At 34.7% G+C, this 19,335-nt stretch overlaps 1 protein-coding gene and 1 long non-coding RNA gene across 5 annotated transcripts in view; one reads left to right on the forward strand and one right to left on the reverse strand.

The window, feature by feature from the left end:
- Positions 1-19,335, reverse strand: part of ROCK1 (Rho associated coiled-coil containing protein kinase 1) — a 162,384-nt gene that overhangs the window by 47,925 nt on the left and 95,124 nt on the right. For all 4 annotated transcript variants that reach the window (XM_060613398.3, XM_060613397.2, XM_060613396.2 and 1 more), the window contains 3 exons: positions 15,247-15,382; positions 13,798-13,889; positions 13,440-13,686 (listed from right to left, as the gene is read on the reverse strand). In XM_060613398.3, coding sequence (XP_060469381.1) covers positions 13,440-13,686; positions 13,798-13,889; positions 15,247-15,382 — 475 coding nt within the window. The remainder of the gene's footprint in view (positions 1-13,439; positions 13,687-13,797; positions 13,890-15,246; positions 15,383-19,335) is intronic.
- The window catches only part of LOC132665829 (uncharacterized), a 47,659-nt gene that overhangs the window by 22,584 nt on the left and 5,740 nt on the right, over positions 1-19,335 (forward strand). Inside the window, exon 2 of the long non-coding RNA XR_009604298.2 lies at positions 19,221-19,248. This is a non-coding gene — a long non-coding RNA (uncharacterized LOC132665829). The remainder of the gene's footprint in view (positions 1-19,220; positions 19,249-19,335) is intronic.

A 19,335-nucleotide genomic window follows, 5' to 3' on the forward strand; every position in this document is an offset into this window, starting at 1 on the left:
AAAGGGAAATAAAGGGGGACTTCTGGGTTGCTAGCAGTGTGCAATTTCACAATCTCAATTTTTGTTATGAGGGTGTGTTCGTGTTGTGAAAATTTCTCCAGATGAGTATTTTTTATTTATTATGGTATGAGCTACATGTTAAATTTCAACAAAAAAAATGCACTTAAAAAAGAAATCTAAATTTCTTAAAATCCCCAAATATGAAATCTATCCCTTAACCTTGAGGTCCATCAACTACATATAAATCTTAAAAATAAATACATGGGTAATTAGAAATTGCACATTAAGGTGAACAACCCTCAAGCTCAGACACATTTAATATCATTTATAATAATAAATTCTAATCCAGTAAGAAGATATGTCATAAAACCTTAACACACGAAACAACACTGTATTAAAAATATACAAAGTATGGTATTTATGAAATACCCACAGCTAACACCACTCAAGAAATAATATGAAAAAAAATTAAGGGGAGCCTGGGTGGCTCAGTCGGTTTGGCGTCTGACTTCAGCTCAGGTCATGATCTCGTGGTTTGTGGGTTCGAGCCCCCACATCGGGCTCTGTGCTGACAGCTCAGAGCCTGGAGTCTGCTTCAGATTCTGTGTCTCTCTCTCCCTCTGCCCCTCCCCTGCTCATGCTCTGTCTCTCAATAATAAATAAACGTTAAAAAGAATTAAAAAAAAAAATTAAGACAATTTCATTTGAAATAGCATCTAGAAGATACCTGGGAATAATTTAGTCTAAGAGTTACAAGACTTGTGTACTGAAAACTAAAAAACACTGTTGAAATTAAAAAAAAAAAAAAACCCAGATAAACAGAAATACAGCCTGTGTTCATGGACTGGAAGACTTAACATGTTAAGATGGCAATACTACCAAAAATGATTTATAAATTCAATATAATCTCCATCAAAATTCCAAAGATCTTTAATGTAGAAATGGAAAAGCATACCATCAGATTCATATGGCACTGCAATGAGCCTTGAAAGAGCTAAGGCAATATTGTAAGAGAATAATAAAGTTCAAGGACTCAAGCATCCCAATTTCAAAATGTGCTACAAAGCTATAGAGATTAAGATGGTGTGGTACTGGCATAAGGAAAGATCTACAGAACGCTGGAAAGAACTAAGAATCCAGAAACAAACCCATATAAATACAGCCAACTGACTTTCAACAAGGATGCCAAGATTATTCAATGAGGGGTACTGGAACAAATTAATATTTTGACACAAAAGAATGAAGTTGGACCCCTACATCATGCCATTAAGATTAACAAAAATTAACTCAACTTAGGTCAAAGACCTAAATATAAGTGCTAAAACCATAAAACTTTTAGAAGAAGATATAGGGGTAACTCCTGATGATACTAGAGTTGGCAATGTATTCCAAGATATGACACCAAAAACATAAGCAACATATATACAGATGAATAGGATTTCATCAAAATTAACTTCTGTATAGCAAAGGACATTTTCAAGACAAACTATAGAATGGGAATAAATATTAGTAAATCATATACCTAATGTACATATATTTTATGTGCAAGTAAGCACATAAAGATATGTTCAACATCATTAGTCATTAGAGGAATGAAAATCAATACCACAATGAGATACCACTTTGCAGCCACTAGGGTGACTATAACCAAACTCACTTAAATAACAAGCATTAGCAAGGATATGGAGAAACTGAAACACTCCTAAATCACTGGTGGAAATATAAAATGGTATAGCTGTTGTGGAAAACAGTTTATAGTTCCTCAAATGTTAAACACAGAGTTATCATATAACCCAGCATTTCCATTCCTAGATATTCCCAGAAGATCTGAAAACAAGTATTCTAATAAATACATGAATGTTCACAGCAGTGTTATCCACAATAATCAAAAGGTAGAAACTCAAATGTCCATCCACAGGTGAATGGTTAAATAAATATGGTATATACACACACTAGATATTACTCAGATATAAATGAAGTACTGATTCATGCTACAACATGGATGAATCTTAAAAATATCCTAAGAAGTCTGACATAAAAAAGGTCACGTGTTGTATAATGTCATTTAACTGAAATATCTAGAATAGTAAAATCAGAGATACAAAGCAGAAGTTGGCTGCCGGGCACTAGGTGGAGGGGGCTATAGGGATGGATAATTTAATAAGTACAAGGTTTTCTTTTGGGATAATGAAAATTTTGGAACTAGATAAAGGAGGTGATTGTACAACATTAAGAATGCATTAAATGACACTAAATTGCACAGTTAAATTTTTTTTGTAACATGAATTTCACCTCAATAAAAAAATACACAAAGCAAAGCTGTTAGAAATACAAGGGAGCTATAAAAAAAAAAAAAAAGCCACAATCATAGCGGTAACTTTTAAAACATGTTTCAAAATTTGGGAGACTAGTTGATGGGGGGTGGGAGGGAGGGGAAAGTGGGTGATGGGCATTGAGGAGGGCACCTGTTGGGATGACCACTGGGTGTTGTATGGAAACCAATTTGACAATAAATTTCATATTAAAAATAAAAAATAAATAAAAATTTAAAAAAATTGGGGAGATTAAACACATTTACAGGGAAGATGGTGCAGCAGGAAGAACCTAAGTTTGCTATGGACACACCTTGGTAACAGCCACATCAGTGCAACTAATTCAGAAAAAGACCGAAAGACTGGCAGAACAGACTTCAACAGCTAATCATAGAGAGGAAGCCACACTGAGAAGGGTATGAGAGGTGGAAATGCAGTCAGAAATGAAACTCCATGGTGACTACCCAGAAAGGGGAGGGACACCATATGCATGAAAAAAGAAGAGGAGCAAACCCTCCCCCAGGCACGCCAGGTATGGGGAACCTGCACTGGGAAGGCAAGTCCCCATAACATTAGGCTTTGAAAACCAGTGGGCTTTAACTTTGTGAGTTTTTATAATCAGAAGGGCTTAACTCTGGGTACTTTAAAAATGAGTTGGCTCAGCTCTGGGAGAGTTGGAGGGCAACAGGAAACTGAGTTACTGCCCCTAAAGAGCCACCATAATAAACAACCCTGCTAAAATACAGCATAGAAGCTGCAATTTGAAAAATTCCTGGAGTATATGGGAAGATGATTCATTAATCTCAGAATGTACACTGGAGGGCCAGGGATCTTTAGGAGACTTCGCCAAGAACAAAAGGCTAAGAGCTGGCAGGTGAAAATCTCTCCCCATGGCCCAGTCTAGACTGCCTGACACATTCTTCTGCAGATCCACGCCATCCAACTTGCCCCACTCCAAAGCAGCTTCTGCCAGAGAAACACACTGCAAGTAGCCCTGACAGGGACTCACACAACTTCAAAGCAACTCCTGCCCTGGGGAGAGGGGAAGATAACCATACATAGCAGTGCAACTCCAGCCTGAACATATGGACTAGGGGTAGGAAATGGGTCTGACGGCTGGCCATACCCACCAACATAAGCTTCTTGCGGACAAGGCAGGGAGAACACCCTATAGACTGGCGCTACTGTTGGCAGCCCCAATAGACAGAATGGGGTCAGGCATCTGATTTGACTGCAGGTCTTAACAGCCTAAGAAAGCCTCTCCCTGAATTTGTTGTGACCTCAACTGAGGTATATGGGCTAAGGGCAGTCATCTGCATCAGACTTGGGCTCAGGTCATGATCTCCCGGTCTATGGGCTCAAGCCCTGCATCGGGCTCTGTGCTGACAGCTCAGAGCCTGAAGCCAGCTTCGGATGCTGTGTCTTTCTCTGCCTTACCCGCTCACGCGCACGCATGCACTCTCCTTCCCTCCCTCTCTCCCTCCCTCAAAAATAAACATTTTTTTTTTTTTAAAGGGAAGATTATAGCAATACAGGACTATGTCACAATGAAGCAAGAAAAATCTCAAGTAAACTCACCTTATGCCTAAGGAAACTAGAAAAAGAACAAAGCTCAAAGGCAGTACAAAGAAGGAAATAATAAAGATGAGAAAAGAAATAAATTCAACAGAAACTAAAAAAATAATAGAACAGATCAATGAAATAAGGAGCTGGTTCTTTGAAAAGATGAAGACTGATAAACATATAGCCAGATTTATCAAGAAAAGAAGAAAGGACTCAAATAAGTAAATCAGCAGTGAAGGAGGAGAAATAAAAACTGACATCACTGAAATACAGAGGATTATAAGAGGATATTATGAAAAATTATATGCCAACAAGTTAGACAACCTAGAAGAAATACATTCTTAAAAACTGAATCAGAAAGAAATAGAAAATTTGAACAGACTGATTACTAGAAATGAAACTGATTCAGTAATTTAAAAATTCCCAACATAAGCCCAGGACTAGATGGCATCACAAGTGAATGTGACAAACATTTAAAGAAGAGTTAATACTTATTCTCAAATTATTCCACAAAATGGAGGAAGAAGGAAAAATGCTATAAGGACACATTACCCAGACACTACAAAAAAAGGAAACCTATAGGCTAATTTCTCTGGTGAACACAGATGCAAAAATTCTCAACATAATATTAGCAAACTGAATCCACCAATACACTGGAAAATCATTCACCATGATCAAATGGGATTTATTCCCAGGAGGCAAGGGTGATTCACTATTTGCAAATCAATCAGAGTCATAAAACACATTAACAAGAGAAAGAATAAAAACCACATGCTTTTACAGAAAAAGCATCTGACAAAACAACATCCATTCACAATAAAAACTCTCAACAAAGTAGGTTTAGAGGAAACATACCTCAACATAATAAAGACCATATATGAGAAACCCACAGTGAACATCATACTCATGGGGAAAAGCAGAGCTTTTCCACTAAGATCAGGAACAAAAAAGGATGTCCACTCTCACCACTTTTATTCAACATAGTACTAGAAGTCCTAGGCACAGCCATCAGACAAGAAAAAGAAATAAAATGCATCCAAATTGGTAAGGGAAAAGTAAAACTTTTGCTATTTGCTGATGATATGATACTATACATAGAAAACCCAAAAGACTTCACCAAAAAACCATTAAAATGAATATATGAATTCAGTAAAGCTCCAGGATACAAAGTTAACATACATAAATCTGTTGCATTTCTATATACTAATAATGAAGTAGCAGAAAGAGAAATTATGAAAACCTCATGTGCAATTACACTAAAAATAATAAAATACTTAGAAATAACTGAACCAAGGAGGTGAAAGACCTGTACTCCAAAAACTAAAACACTGGTGAAAGAAACTGAAGATGACACAGACAAATGGAAAAATATTCCATGCTCATGGATTAGACGAACCAATATTATTAAAATACCCATACTACTCAAAACAATCTACAGATTTATCATAATCTCTATCTAAATATCAACAGCATTTTTCACAGAACTAGAATAATCTTAAAATTTGTACGAAACCTTAAAAGACCTGAATAACCAAAGCAATCTTGAAAAAAAATGAACAAAGCTGGAGGTATCACAATCCCAGATTTCAAGATCTACAAAGCTGTAGTAATCAAAACAATATGGTATTGGCACAAAAATACAGATGGATCAATGGAACAGAATAAAGAGTCCAGAAATAACCCCACACTTATGTGGTCAATTAATCTATAACAGAGGAGGAAAGAGTATAAAATGAGGAAAAGACAGTCTCTTCAACAAATGGGGCTGGGAAAACTACATGCAGGAGAATGAAAGTGGACTACTTTCTTATATCATACACAAAAATAAACTCAAAATGGATTGAAAACCTAAATGTGACACGTGAAACCATAAAACTCCTAGAAGAAAACAGGCAGTAATCTCTTTGATGTTAGCCACAGAAACATTTTTCTGGATATGTCTCCACTGACCAGGGAAATAAAAGCAAAAGGAAGCTATTGGGACTACACCAAAATTATAGGCTTTTGCACAGGGAAGGAAAGCATCAACAAAACAAATAGGCAACCTAGTGAATGTGAGAAGATATGTACAAATGACTTATCTGATAAGAGGTTAATATCCAAAACATCTAAAGAATTTATACAACTTAATACCAAAAAACCCCACAAATAATCTTATTTAAAAATGGGCAGAATGCCTGCAGAGACATTTTTCCAATGTTGAGATAAGATGCTCAACATCTCTAATCAACAGGGACATGCCAATCAGACTTCAATGAGCTATCACTTTACATCTGGGAGAATGGCTAAATCAAAAACACAAGAAATAATAAGTGTTGATGAGGATGTGGAGAAAAAGGAACTTTCATGCACTGTTAATAGGAATGCAAATTGGTGCAGCCACAGTGGAAAATAGTATGGAGGCTCCCCCCCAAAACTAAAAATAGAATTACCATACAATCCATAATTCCACTAGTGGGTATTTACCTAAAGAAAACACAAACACTAGTTTGAGAAGTTAAGTGCACCCCTGTGTTTATGGTAGCATTAGTTACAATAGCCAGGATATGGAAGCAACCCAAGTGTCTATTAATAAAAGGGTGAAGAAGATGTGGTATACATATACACAACAGAATGTTACTCAGCCATAAATGTGAACGAAATCTTATCATTTACAACATACGGATGGAGTTAGAGGGTATTATGCTAAGTGAAATAAGTCAGTCTGAGAAAGACAAATACCATGTGATTTCACTCATATGTGGAATTTAAGAAACCAAACGAACAAAGAAAAGAAACAAACAAAAATAGACTTTTAAATACAGAAAACTGGTGGTTCCGGGAGAAAAGGTGGGTGGGGGGACAGGCACAAAAACAAAGGAGATTGAGTATACTTATCTTTTTTAAAAAATAATGTTTATTTATTTTTGAGACAGAGAGTGGGGGATGGGTGGGGGGTGGGTGGTGCAGACAGAAGATCTGAAGCAGCCTCTGCGCTGACAGCAGAGAGCTCAACGCGGGGCTACAACTCACGAACCATAAGATCATGACCTGAGACGAAGTTGAACGCTTAACTGACTGAGCCACCCAGGTGCCCCAAGAGTACAGTTATCTTGATGAACAACAACAAATTCACAGAATTGTTGAATCATATTGTATACTGAAATTAGTATAATACCGTATGTTAATTACACTTCAGAAAAAAAAAAACTGGCAGACTAAAGACACAAAGAATAAATGGAATCTTAGAAAAGTCACCAAGGGGTGAGAAAACTCACTGATTAGAAAATGGATGTTGTTTTTTCTTCCAAAAAGCAACCCTAAAACCATAGTAAGTAAAAAAACCTATACAATTTTCAAGTTCCCATGTAACAGTTAAAAACAAAACAAAAATTATTATGAACTAAAAACAAAAAGAAAATCATTAAAAATTTCAGAAGAAGTAAAAACCTGCTAATAGCTTCTGATGACAATACCATAAATTAAGAAATTAACAATTACAATGGGAAATAAGTATTTCCTACTTTTGTCCATTAATAAGTCTTCCAAACATTTACCTACCCATTAGTACTAAGTACCCACAGTACCCAGGCTTCAGTCTCTGAATGCCATATGCCACAAAAAATGACTACTGTTCCTTAGAAAACTGGTAACTCCAGGTCTGGTAGAGAAAATAATTCTAGAAAATATATTATGCATAACAAAAAGAAAAGGAGCAGTAAATTTGAAGAGATTCTCACTGGCCTCAAATGAGCATCAGTAAAAATACTGCAATGGGCTAACGGATATCAAATATATTAAAATCCAGAAGTTCATAAATATATTTAAAAACGTCATTGGTCATCTTTGGAGGATGGAGGGGTAATGACTTACTGTTCTGAAATACGCTAAAAGAATAAATATTTAGTCAGACTTTATTTTATAAGCTGTACCTCATTATAACTATATAATTGAATAGTAGTATTCCAATTAACAAATGAATGAAGAATGATACAAATAGATCATCATAGTTGAAAACTCCTAAATAGATACAGGATCTAGGCAATGATATTCAATAGCTGCTAACATCACAAAACAAGATAGCCAGCCTTTATTTGCTTCCTGGTGCCTAAATAATACCGCTTACAAGTATAAGCTTGTAAACAAAATATTCTTTCAAGGTAATTCAAAAATTCTGTCAAAGCCCTATCTGAAATAGATCAAGCCTCTAGATGCACCAGTTTAGAGTACTACAAGGGACAGAGCAACATGTTTGCTAGTTTCTTCAAATAATAGTAAAGACAAACTTCAAAGAACAAAAAAGGGAGAAGAAACCTATAGATAAAAGAAACCTAAAGGACACATTAATGAAATGCAATGTACAGAGCTTGACAGGATCTTAACTGAAGCTAAATAAATACAACAAAAACAACAGATTATGGGACTACTTGAGGAATGTGAACACTGACTAGTTATTTTACAATATTGTTATCTTTTTTCCAGGTTTGATGATATTATGGTTATTATTCTTTTTCAAGTCCTTATCTTTGGGGTGCCTGGGTGGCTCAGTTGGTTAAGCGTCTGACTCGTGATCTCACAGTTCATGGGATAGAGATCCACGTTGGCCTCTGCGTTGGCAGTGTGGAGCCTGCTTGGGATTCTTTTTCTCTCCCTCTCTCTCTGCCCCTCTCCTGCTCATGCTAGTTCTCTCTCTCAAAATAAACAAAACATAAAAAAAAAAAAAAAAAGTCCTTGGGAATGCAAACTGGTGCTACTCTGGAAAACAGTGTGGAGGTTCCTCAAAAAATTAAAAATAGAACTACCCTATGTCCCAGCAACTGCACTACTAGATATTTATCCAAGAGATGCAGGGATGCTGTTTCGAAGGGGCACATGCACCCCAATGTTTATAGCAGCACTATCAACAATAGCCAAAGTATGGAAAGAGCCCAAATGTCCATCAATGGATGAATGGTTAAAGAAGAGGTGGTATATATATATATATACATATACATATATATATATACATATACATATATATGTATATACACATATATATATACACACATATATATGTATATGTATATATATATACATATACATATATATGTGTGTATATACATATATATATACACATATATATGTATATGTATATATACATATATATATACATATATATATAAAATGGAGTATTACTCGGCAATCAAAAAGAATGCAATCTTGCCATTTGCAACTATATGGACGGAACTAGAGGGTATTATGCTAAGTGAAATTAGAGAAAGACAAATATTGTATGACTTCACTCATATGAGGACTTTAAGACACAGAACAGATTAACACAAGGGAAGGGAAGCAAAAATAATATAAAAACAGGGAGAGGGACAAAACACAAGAGACTCTTAAATACAAAGAACAAACAGAGGGTTACTGGAGGGGTTGTGGGAGGGGGATGGGCTAAATGGGTAAGGGGCATTAAGAAACCTACTCCTGAAATCATTGTTGCACTATATGCTAACTAAAATGGATGTAAATTAAAATATATATTTTAAAAAATAAAAATAAGAAAAAAATCAAGTTTATGCAGTATTGTTAAAAACAAACACAAAAAAATCAAAAAGTCCCTAGCTTTAAGAGATACTGAAATATTTACAAATTAAACAAAGTGTTGCCTGAGATTTGCTTCAAAAGAATTCAGTGTCAGAGGTTTGGGAAAGGGAGGTGGGGGTATAAACAAAACAAGACTGGCTGCTAGATGAAGATTACTGAAGTTGGATGATGAGTACACACAAGGAGATCATTATAATATTCTACTGTGGTATATGTATGAAATTTTCCAAAATTCAAAGTTGAAGAAACCAACTAAAAAATGGTTTTTAAGAAAACTTTTTCAAATGGTTAATTAAAAAAATTTCTCTTTGCATTTCAATCTAAGAATCACAAAGTTACTGGATGACAAGCTTATCATTTCATTTAAAATTTTCATTCCTTAATGACATTTTGATCTGTATCCATTCTTTTTGTTTAAGCCTCTATCTCCTAGACTTTTAGAAGCTAGCTTTGTCTGTTACAGCAGCCTTGAAATACTAGTCCAAGTGTTGGCAAACTTCAAGCCCTCAGCCTGCTTCTCTATAGACATGAAGCTAAGAATGCTTTTTCATTTTTAAAGGGCTGTGAAAAGTAAAAAAGAATATGTAAAAGCGACAGTATGTAGCCCACAAAGGCTAAAATATTTATTAACCAGTTATGTTTGGGAAGTCATTTCCCATACACAACAAAGAAGCTTTTGCCCATTATGGATACATGGAAGACATTTAACTAGGAAATAACATGACCCTGTCAGAAGCCCAGCATCACAAACTATGAGAAATTTATACCTGAGGGACCTGAAATTCCTATGAACCACAGAAGATTAATGTAAGATCTGTGGGTTTTTTTTTACCATGATGAATCTTTAATACGTATATTGAGCCTCATATAAATTGCGTACATTTTTTAAAAGTTTATTTACATGTTGAGACAGAGACAGAGCGCATGCAGGAGTGTGGAGGAGGAAGGGCAGAGAGAGGGAGAATTGCTGTCAGTGTGGAGCCTGACCCAGGGCTTGATCTCACAAACCATGAGATCATGACCTAAGCTGAAATCCCGAGTCGAACACTTAACTGACTGAGCCACCCAGGCACCCCAAGTTGTGTGAATTAAAAAAAATGTGTATTTATTTTTGAGAGACAGCAAATGGGGAAGGGGAAGAGAGAAATGGGGAGAGAGAATCTGAAGCAGGCTCTGCGAGGTCAGAACAGAGCCTGATGTAGGGCAGAAACACACAAACCATGAGACCATGACGTGAGCTGAAATCAAGAGTCAGATGCTCAACCGACTGGGCCACCCAGGCGCCCCAAGTTGTGTGCATTTTAAATGTATATGAGCTTTTTGATTCATGAAGCATTGAAAAAGGATAAACATCAACAATAAAGCATGCTATATATTTTCCTTACCTTCACCAATATCTAAATATTAGATCCAGTTAAAAACCACTGTTGATGAACATATGATGGTCTCTTCCTTGAAAGCAAAAGCACTTCAAAGCTCAGTCATATCCGGCAGATCACAGACTTAAATAATTTTAAAATTGGAGTGATTATAAGGGTCACCTATTCTAATCTCCTTGGTTTATATATACAGAAAGCAGGTGAAGTGACTTTCACACAGGTAATAAGCTGTACATAAAAAGACCTAGAGAAGCAATTTAAGGAAGTGAACTAGGAGGTTTTTTTTAACGCATATAATGAAGTTACTTTATTGGTTACATTCAAGTCTATTTTAAGTCTAGTCCCTGAGAAATAAGATTGCACAACGCTCCTCAGCTAAAAACCAACAGGAGATCTTAATTTCCGTTTCCATAGACACAAAAACTGACCCTGACCTCTCTCCACAGAATTATAGCTAGTCATCAAGCCCCATGAGAACCCAAACTATGTTCCCATCCTGTGACTAAGGTTAAAAGGACTACCCCTCCTCCAACTTTCCCCTGAGACATCTGGCAACTTCTGTGCATATCTGTTTTGATTATGTAGTATGGATCCTTTTGCTAATAGGAACAGAAAATAGAAAAATATGTGAGAAGTGGGTAGAGACAGGAATCTTTTTGAAAACAAATTGATTATATTTCCATTACCAAAACTGTTTCTTTACAATTAGTTACACTCAATTTTTTCCTTTTAGATTTATAAAGACAGCTGATATCTGTAATCCTAACCTTCCCAAGAACATAGTTCTTTATTAGCAATGGGCTATTTCTGTAATTCAGTTTCTATTTCTGCCAACAATGCACAAGGAATTCCCAGGTTTTAATAGTTGTAATCTTCTTTTGATTAGTCCCACTTTGAGTAAGGCTTTTGTGAATTAGGCATGTTTTAAAATTAAGTTTTCAGTAATCTGGCTGTAAAATTAGAAATACATTACTGACCTCACAGGGGTGCCTGTGAGAGTGAAGAAATTACAATGTGACAGAAAAGTAGGAATTATCCTGAAAGAGAAAGAATGCTAATCACTTCCAATTTCACCAAAGTTATTTTGTTTATGAGAGCAATATGATAAAAAATATATTACTTTACACTTAAAAATGATTAATATGTTTTTAGCCACAATTAAAAATAAATTTTTAAAAATTACCTTCCTTTGATAAACAAAATACGGTATATACATATAATGGAACATTATTCACACTTAAAAGGGAAGAAAATTCTTATTTCTTTTTAAAAAATTAAGTTTTAAGTTTTATTATTTTTACTTATTTTTTATTATGTTTTTTAATGTTTCATTTATTTTTGAGAGAGAGAGAAAGAGAGAGAGAGTACAAGCTGGGGAGGGGCAGACAGAGGGAGACACAGACTCCAAAGCAGGCTCCAGGCTCTGAGTTGTCAGCACACAGCCTAACATGGAGCTCGAACTCGTGAACCACGAGATCATGACCTCAGCCGAAGTCGGATGCTCAACCGACTGAGCCACCAAGGCGCCCCCAAATTTTAATTTTTTAAATTCAAGTATAATTAACAGTGTTATAATAGTTTCATGTATACAATACAATGATTCTACAATTCTATACATTACTCAATGTTCACTGGTAAGTGTGTTCTTAATCCCCTTTACCTAATTTCACCCACCTATCCGTGGCAACCACCAGTTTGTTCTCTGTATTTAAGATTCTTTTTTTTGTCTCTTTTTGTTTGTTCTTTTGTTTCTTAAGTTCCACATGTGAGTAAAATCATATAGTATTTGTCTTTCTCTGATTGATTTATTTCAATTAGCATTATACCCTCTAGGTCTGGTCATGTTGTTGCAAATGGCAAGATTTCATTCTTTTTTTTTATGGCTGTGTAATATTCCACTGTGTATATACACACAATGTATACACATATATACATACATATATATATTACTTCTTTATATAATATACAGTATATGTATATATACACATACATATTGTACATGTTACTTTTTTATCAATTCATCTATGGAGGGACACCTGGGTTCCTTCCATATTTTGGCTACTATAAATAATGCTACATTAAACAAAGGGGTGCACTCCTCTTTTTCAAATTAGTGCTTTTGTATTCTTTGGGTAAATACCCAGTAGTGGAATTACTGGGTCATATGGTAATTCTATTTTTAATTTTTGGGGGAGCATCCATACTGTTTTCCACAGTAATTGCATTGATTTTCAGTCCTACCAATAGATGGGAAGTGCACAAGGGATCCTTCTTCTTCACATCTAAAAAAAGAAGGAAATTCTGATACATGCTACAACATGGATGAATCTTGAAGACATTATTCTAAGAGAAGTAAGACAGATACAAAAGGATAAATATTGTATGGCTCCTCTTTTATGAGGTAGTCAAATTAATAGAGTAGAATAGTGGTTACCAGCAACTGGAAGGACTGGAGAATGGCGAGTTATTGTTTAATGGGTATAGTGTTTTAGTTTGGGATGATAAAAAGGTTCTGGAGATGAATAGTAGCTGTGGTTGCATAAAAATGGACTTTATGCTACCGAGGTGTACACTTAAAAATGGCTAAGCCAGTAAATTTTACCACAAGAAAAAATATTACCTTGAAGGTCTCCAATCATCTCAGAATCATGACCTCTGTCTCTTCGTTCAGCTTCTAACACAGCTTGCAGCTGGTAATAGTCCTTGTCCATTTGTGTCTTGGAATTCTCTAAAATTCTATTTCTCTCCTGCAATTCTCTGTTTAAGGACTCTAGCTGACTAATTGACTTACTCATCTCTGTGTGACTCTTCCTTAATCTTACAGCTGTGTCTGATTCTGTCCTAAGTAAGTCATTGGCTTCTTCTAGCTATTAAAAAAAAAAAAAATAGTGAGAGCAAGAAAATAGGTTGTTGACCAAAATACAATCAAATTTACTTTAATTAATTATAATTTTAAACAGCTTAGTTAAAAAACTCACCTGCTTTTGTAACTGTGTCAGCTTCTCATTAGCAAGCTGTGAATTCTGACTTACTTTCTTTAAGTCTTCTAACTGATCCTTTAATGTAGAAACTAGAAAATGAAGAAAAAATGTAGAAATTAGAAAGTTATTATAGAGGAAACATGTAAGTACCTTAAAAAACTATTGTAGCCATAGTCAGCTACAACAGGCCCACTCCCAAAGTCATATTTCATCATGGAAGTACTTATATTTAAATTCAACAAAAAGTACAGCATTGTTTTACAATATAGACTACAACAGATTTGTTTTCAGCCGTGTAATAATTCTTTTTTTTTTTTTTTTTAATGTTTACTTTTGAGAGAGAGAGAAACAGAGCATGAGCTGGGGAAGGGCAGAGAGAGATGGAGACACAGAATCTGAAGCAGGCTCCAGGCTCTGAGATGTTAGCACACAGCCCAAAACAGGGCTCGAATTCATGAACCGTGAAATCATGACCTGAACCTAAGTCGGACACTCAACTGACTGAGCCACCCAGGTGCCTCAATATTTAAATTCTTTATTCTGTTAATAAGCTCAATCTATTAGTGAAATATAATAAAGCTAGTTCTAGTATTTATTTTTGAATAGCATAAGTCTTTGAATATCTAAAGATCTAAAAAACAGTTCGAAATTCAAAAATACCAAATGGTCTTAGTGTAGGATAAGCTTTCCTCCCTCCATAGTTTCCCAGTCCTTCTGGTTCTCCTCCCAAGCAACAACTATTATTAATTTCTTGCATATGCTTCGTAAGACAGTGTACGTGTCCATACCCTCATACATAAAAACACACAAAATATATATTTTTTCCACATCTACACACACACTTAAGCATATATAGACAAGCACTCTCATTTTAAACAATACTATTTTTTTCACTTAAAAGTACATCTTAGCCATAATGCTACAATGAATACCTTGTTTATATATCAGTGTGCATGTGCACAAGTGTATACATAAATTAATTCCTAGAAATGAATCACTGGATCAAGGGTATAGAAAGATATTTTAAATGTATTTTTAACACTAATATGAAAAAAACATGAAATTTTAGTTAATAATTCTCAAATTGCTGCTTGTAAGAAATTGCCTAGAGAGCTTATAAAAAATACCAAGGCCCAGGCCACATGTTTAGATCAATTCAATTAGAATTTCAGAGGTTAGGCATGAAATTAGTATTCTTTAAAGCTTCCCAAGAGATTCCAATATGCATACAAGGATGAAAATCACTCTTTTAGCTAAAACAGGACCACTGACTTTAATATGTTATACATTTATCTTGGAACATGGTTAATTAACACATGAGGTGTCCTAGGACTGTGACTTTAAAAATATATCATAGGCCCTAACCTTAAGACACCTCATGACAAAGACCTCAAGTATAGTGTTAGCCAGAAATTTCAGTGTTTTTCAAAAGTAGAAACAGTTTACCTTCATTTTCTACATTTCTCCTCTTCTCATTTTCCTGTTCTACTTTTCTTTGGTACTCATTAATTCTATGCTGTAGCAACATTTTCTCTTTCTCAATCTGAGACACTGTAGACTCTAGGTTTCTTCTTTGATTTCCCTGTAAACATAATGATAAAAGTCACCACTGCAATTAAACTCTTTATTTATTTATAGGAATACTATATTCTTTTAAAATAAAACACACAATGGGGTGCCTGGATGGCTCAGTTGGTTAAGCATCTGACTCTTGATTTTGGCTCAGGCCATGATCTTCCGGTTCGTGAGATTGAGCCCTGTGTCAGACTCTGTGCTGTCAGCTTGGGGTTCTCTCCCTCCTTCCCTCTCTTTCTCTCAAAATAAATAAATAAATTTTAAAAAAAGAAGACTTAAGATGGATTCTTTTTTTGTTTCAAAATCAGAAAGTACCTGTAACGACAACTTTCTAAAAATAGAATTAGCTTGCTTTATAGGAAGACTGAGAGAATCCCCTTATTCAAACTAGATATGGAAAATTTTCAGATTTTTAAATCCATGAATATAAAAAACTATGAATCTTATCAGAAAGCTGCTTTATTAGTTTAAGATGACCACACTGCATTCCATTACCAATATTTTGATTTATAATCCTAAATTAAAGATATAAATATGAAAGATAATAATTACACATTTGATAATTAAATGGTGCAAAACTCAAATGGTACAAAATGCTAGTGTGTGTAGTAAGTTCACTAGTCCCTATGTGTCTCCTTTAGCCCTCTTCCTGTCTCAACAACTTACCTTTTCTAAAATGTTCTATGTATCTACCCAGTAATGCATATTTAAAAAGTAATGAAGGAGACACTTACTTTAGAAAATAAAACTGCAGGGGAGGGGAGGGTTAAAGAAAAAAAAAATAGCCAAACCTTCACAAATTAAAAATTTATCTTTTTTTTCTGAGTTACCACTTCCATGCTTTTGAAGCTTCATTTTTTTAAGACTCCACACTGGGAAAATCTCCGTTATAGTGTTTTTCTGGGCTTTCCCATCATTAAGCAAAACTCATGTTTTAAGGACAATGCTGTTAGGTTTAGTAAAATTTGCAGAGATCATCCAAGATCTTTCCAATTCTGAGATTTTATCATTCTAACTTTTAATTCTTTTCATTTTTAAATTTTGATTTCAGGAAGTTGCAAAGATACCACAGAGAGGTTTCTTGTACTCTTCCACTCAGTTTCCCCTAATAGATACATTTTATGTAACATCAGCACAGTAACAAAATCAGGAAATTGATACTGGTATAAGGTATGTATGTTTCTGTTATTTTAGCTTATGTGTAGATTCATGGAACCACCATCGCAATCAAGATACAGAACTGTTCCATTGGCACAAGATCTCCTTCCAGCCAGCCACTACTTAAGAGCTTAGAAGCTGCCCTTCTCCCACCACCCACATTCCTGGCAACCAGTAATAGGTTCTCCATGTGTGTAATTTTGACTTTCTTTGAGAATACATTAATGGAATCACACAGTATGGACCTTTTGGGAATGGCTTTTTACACTCAATATAATGCCCACAAGATCCATCCAAGTTGTTGTATCAATAGTTCATGCCTTTTTGTTGCTGAGTAGTACTCCATGGTATAAATGTATCAAAGTTCGTTCAACCATTCACCTATGGTAGGACATTTTGATTATTTCTAGTTTTTGGCATTACAAATAAGGCTATTATGAACAGCAGTATACAGGTTTTTTAAGGATATAAGTTTTTTTGGTTTTTTTTTCCCTAGGATAAATGCCCACAAGTGCAATTGCTGGGTCGCCTGGTAGATGCATGCTTAGTATTTTAGGAAACTGCAGCAGTATTTTCCAGATTGGCTGTACAATTTTAAATTCCCATTTGCAATGCATGAGTGATAGTTTTTCTATATTCTTGCCAGTTTTGGTATTGATGCTATTTTTTATTTTACTTGCTCTAATGATTATAAAGTGATTTCTCATGGTGGTTTTAATTTGCATTTCCCTCATGGCTAATGATATTGAGCATCTCTTCATATGTTTGTCATTCACTCTGATGAATGACATGTCTTCTGCCAATTTTCAAATGGGATTATTTGTTTATTCAACTGCTGAGCTTTAGAGTTCTTTATTCTAGATAGAGTCCTTTGTGATATACATAGTTTGCAAATATTTTTTTCCCAATCTATTTCTTGTCATTTCATCCTCTTATCATGTTCTTTCACAGAACAAATATTGTTAATTCTCATGAAGTCCAAATTGTTGAATACTTTTCTTCATGTGGATCATGTTTGTGGTGTCATGTCTAAGAACTTTTCACCAAGCTGTAGATCCCTAGGGTTTTCACTTATTTTTTTTTTCCTAAAAGTTTTATATTTTCATGTTTACCTTTAAATATGACCCATCTTGAATTAATTTTTGCATAAAGTATGAGACTTAAGTTGAGGTTCATGTCTTGGTCTATGAATATCTAATTGCTCCAGCACCACTTGTTAAAAAACTCTTTCCTCCATTAAATTGCTTTTGCACCTTTGTAAAAAAATCAGTTGGCTGTAAATGAGAGACACTGATTTATGATTTTCTTCGTAGTACTGTCTTTGTTAGATTTTGTCATCTGGGTAATTCTAGTCTCATAAAACTCACTGGGGAATGTTCCCTTCTCTTATATTTTCTGGAAGAGATAGTGTAGAATTGGTATTAATTCTTTTTAAAACATTTGGTGGAACTCTCTAGTAAAACCACCTGGTCCTGGAAGATTACTTTTTGGGAAACTTTTAAATTATGAATTCACTTTAATAGTTATATAGGACTATTCAACTAATCTATTTCACATTGTGTGAGTTGTGGTAATTTGTATTTTTGGCAGAATTATTACATTCCACCTAGATTTCACACTTACATGTTTAGAATTGTTTATAGTATTCCTTTATGATCCTTTTGGTATCTGGAGGGACTATAGTGATATGCTTGCCCTGTTTTATTCCTGATACTGATCATTTGTGTCCTCTTTTTCCTTTATCAATCTTGCTAAAGGTCTGTCAATTTTCCAAATAGCTAGCTTTCTGTTTTCATTGATTTTCTCTATTGTTTTTCTATTTTCAATTCCACTGATCTCTACTCTTATCTTTATTTCTCTTCCCTTCTTTTTGCTTTGATTTTACTCTTCTAAGTTCTTGAGGTAGGTGCTTAGATGACTGATTTGAGATTTTTCGTCTTTTCTAATGTATGCCTTTACTGCATAAATTTATCTTAGAACACTATGTTAGCTGCATCCCACAAATTTTGATGTTTTATTTTCATTTTCACTGTTCAAATTTTTTTTTAAAGATGAAGAGCCATAACTTATTTTATTATTGTATAGTTGACACACAACTATTAGTTTTTCAGGTGTACAGCACAGTGATATGACAGTTCTATACATTACTCCATGCTCACCATGTAAGTATAGTCACCATACAATGTTATTACAATATTACTGACTATATTTCCTATGCTGTGCATTTCATCTCCATGATTTTGTAACTAGAAGTTTGCACCTCTTAACCCTCTTCACCAATTTTACCCATATCACCAGCAACCATCAGTTTGTTCTCTGTATTTGAGTCTGTTTTTTTGTTTGTTTTCCAGATTCCATATATAAGTGAAATTATATGGTAACTGTCTTTCTCTGTCTTATTTCACTTAGCATATAACCCTCTGGGCCCATATAGGTTGTTGCAAATGGCAAGATTTCATTTTTTTTTAATAAGAGCCATAACTCTAATGTAATGAGATGTAATTAACATTCCAACATAACCTTTCATTCCCGTTTAGAAGTATTCTTTGACCTATGGATTAGTTAGAACTGTGTTGTTTAGTTTCCATATGTTTGCAGAATTGCTTGATATATTAGTCATTCTAGTTTGATTACATTTTGGTCAGAGAACACATTCTGTATAATTTTAATTTTTTTTTTTTTTGCAGAAGTTTGCTCAGGATATGGTCTATGTTGGTATGTATTCCTTGAATGCTTGCAAAGAATGTATATTTTACTGTTGTCAGGCAGAGGATTCTACAAATGTTAAACATATCTTGTTGG

This window comes from Panthera onca, chromosome D3 (assembly GCF_046562875.1).
Source record: "Panthera onca isolate mPanOnc1 chromosome D3, mPanOnc1 haplotype 2, whole genome shotgun sequence".
NCBI classification, from domain to species: domain Eukaryota; kingdom Metazoa; phylum Chordata; class Mammalia; order Carnivora; family Felidae; genus Panthera; species Panthera onca.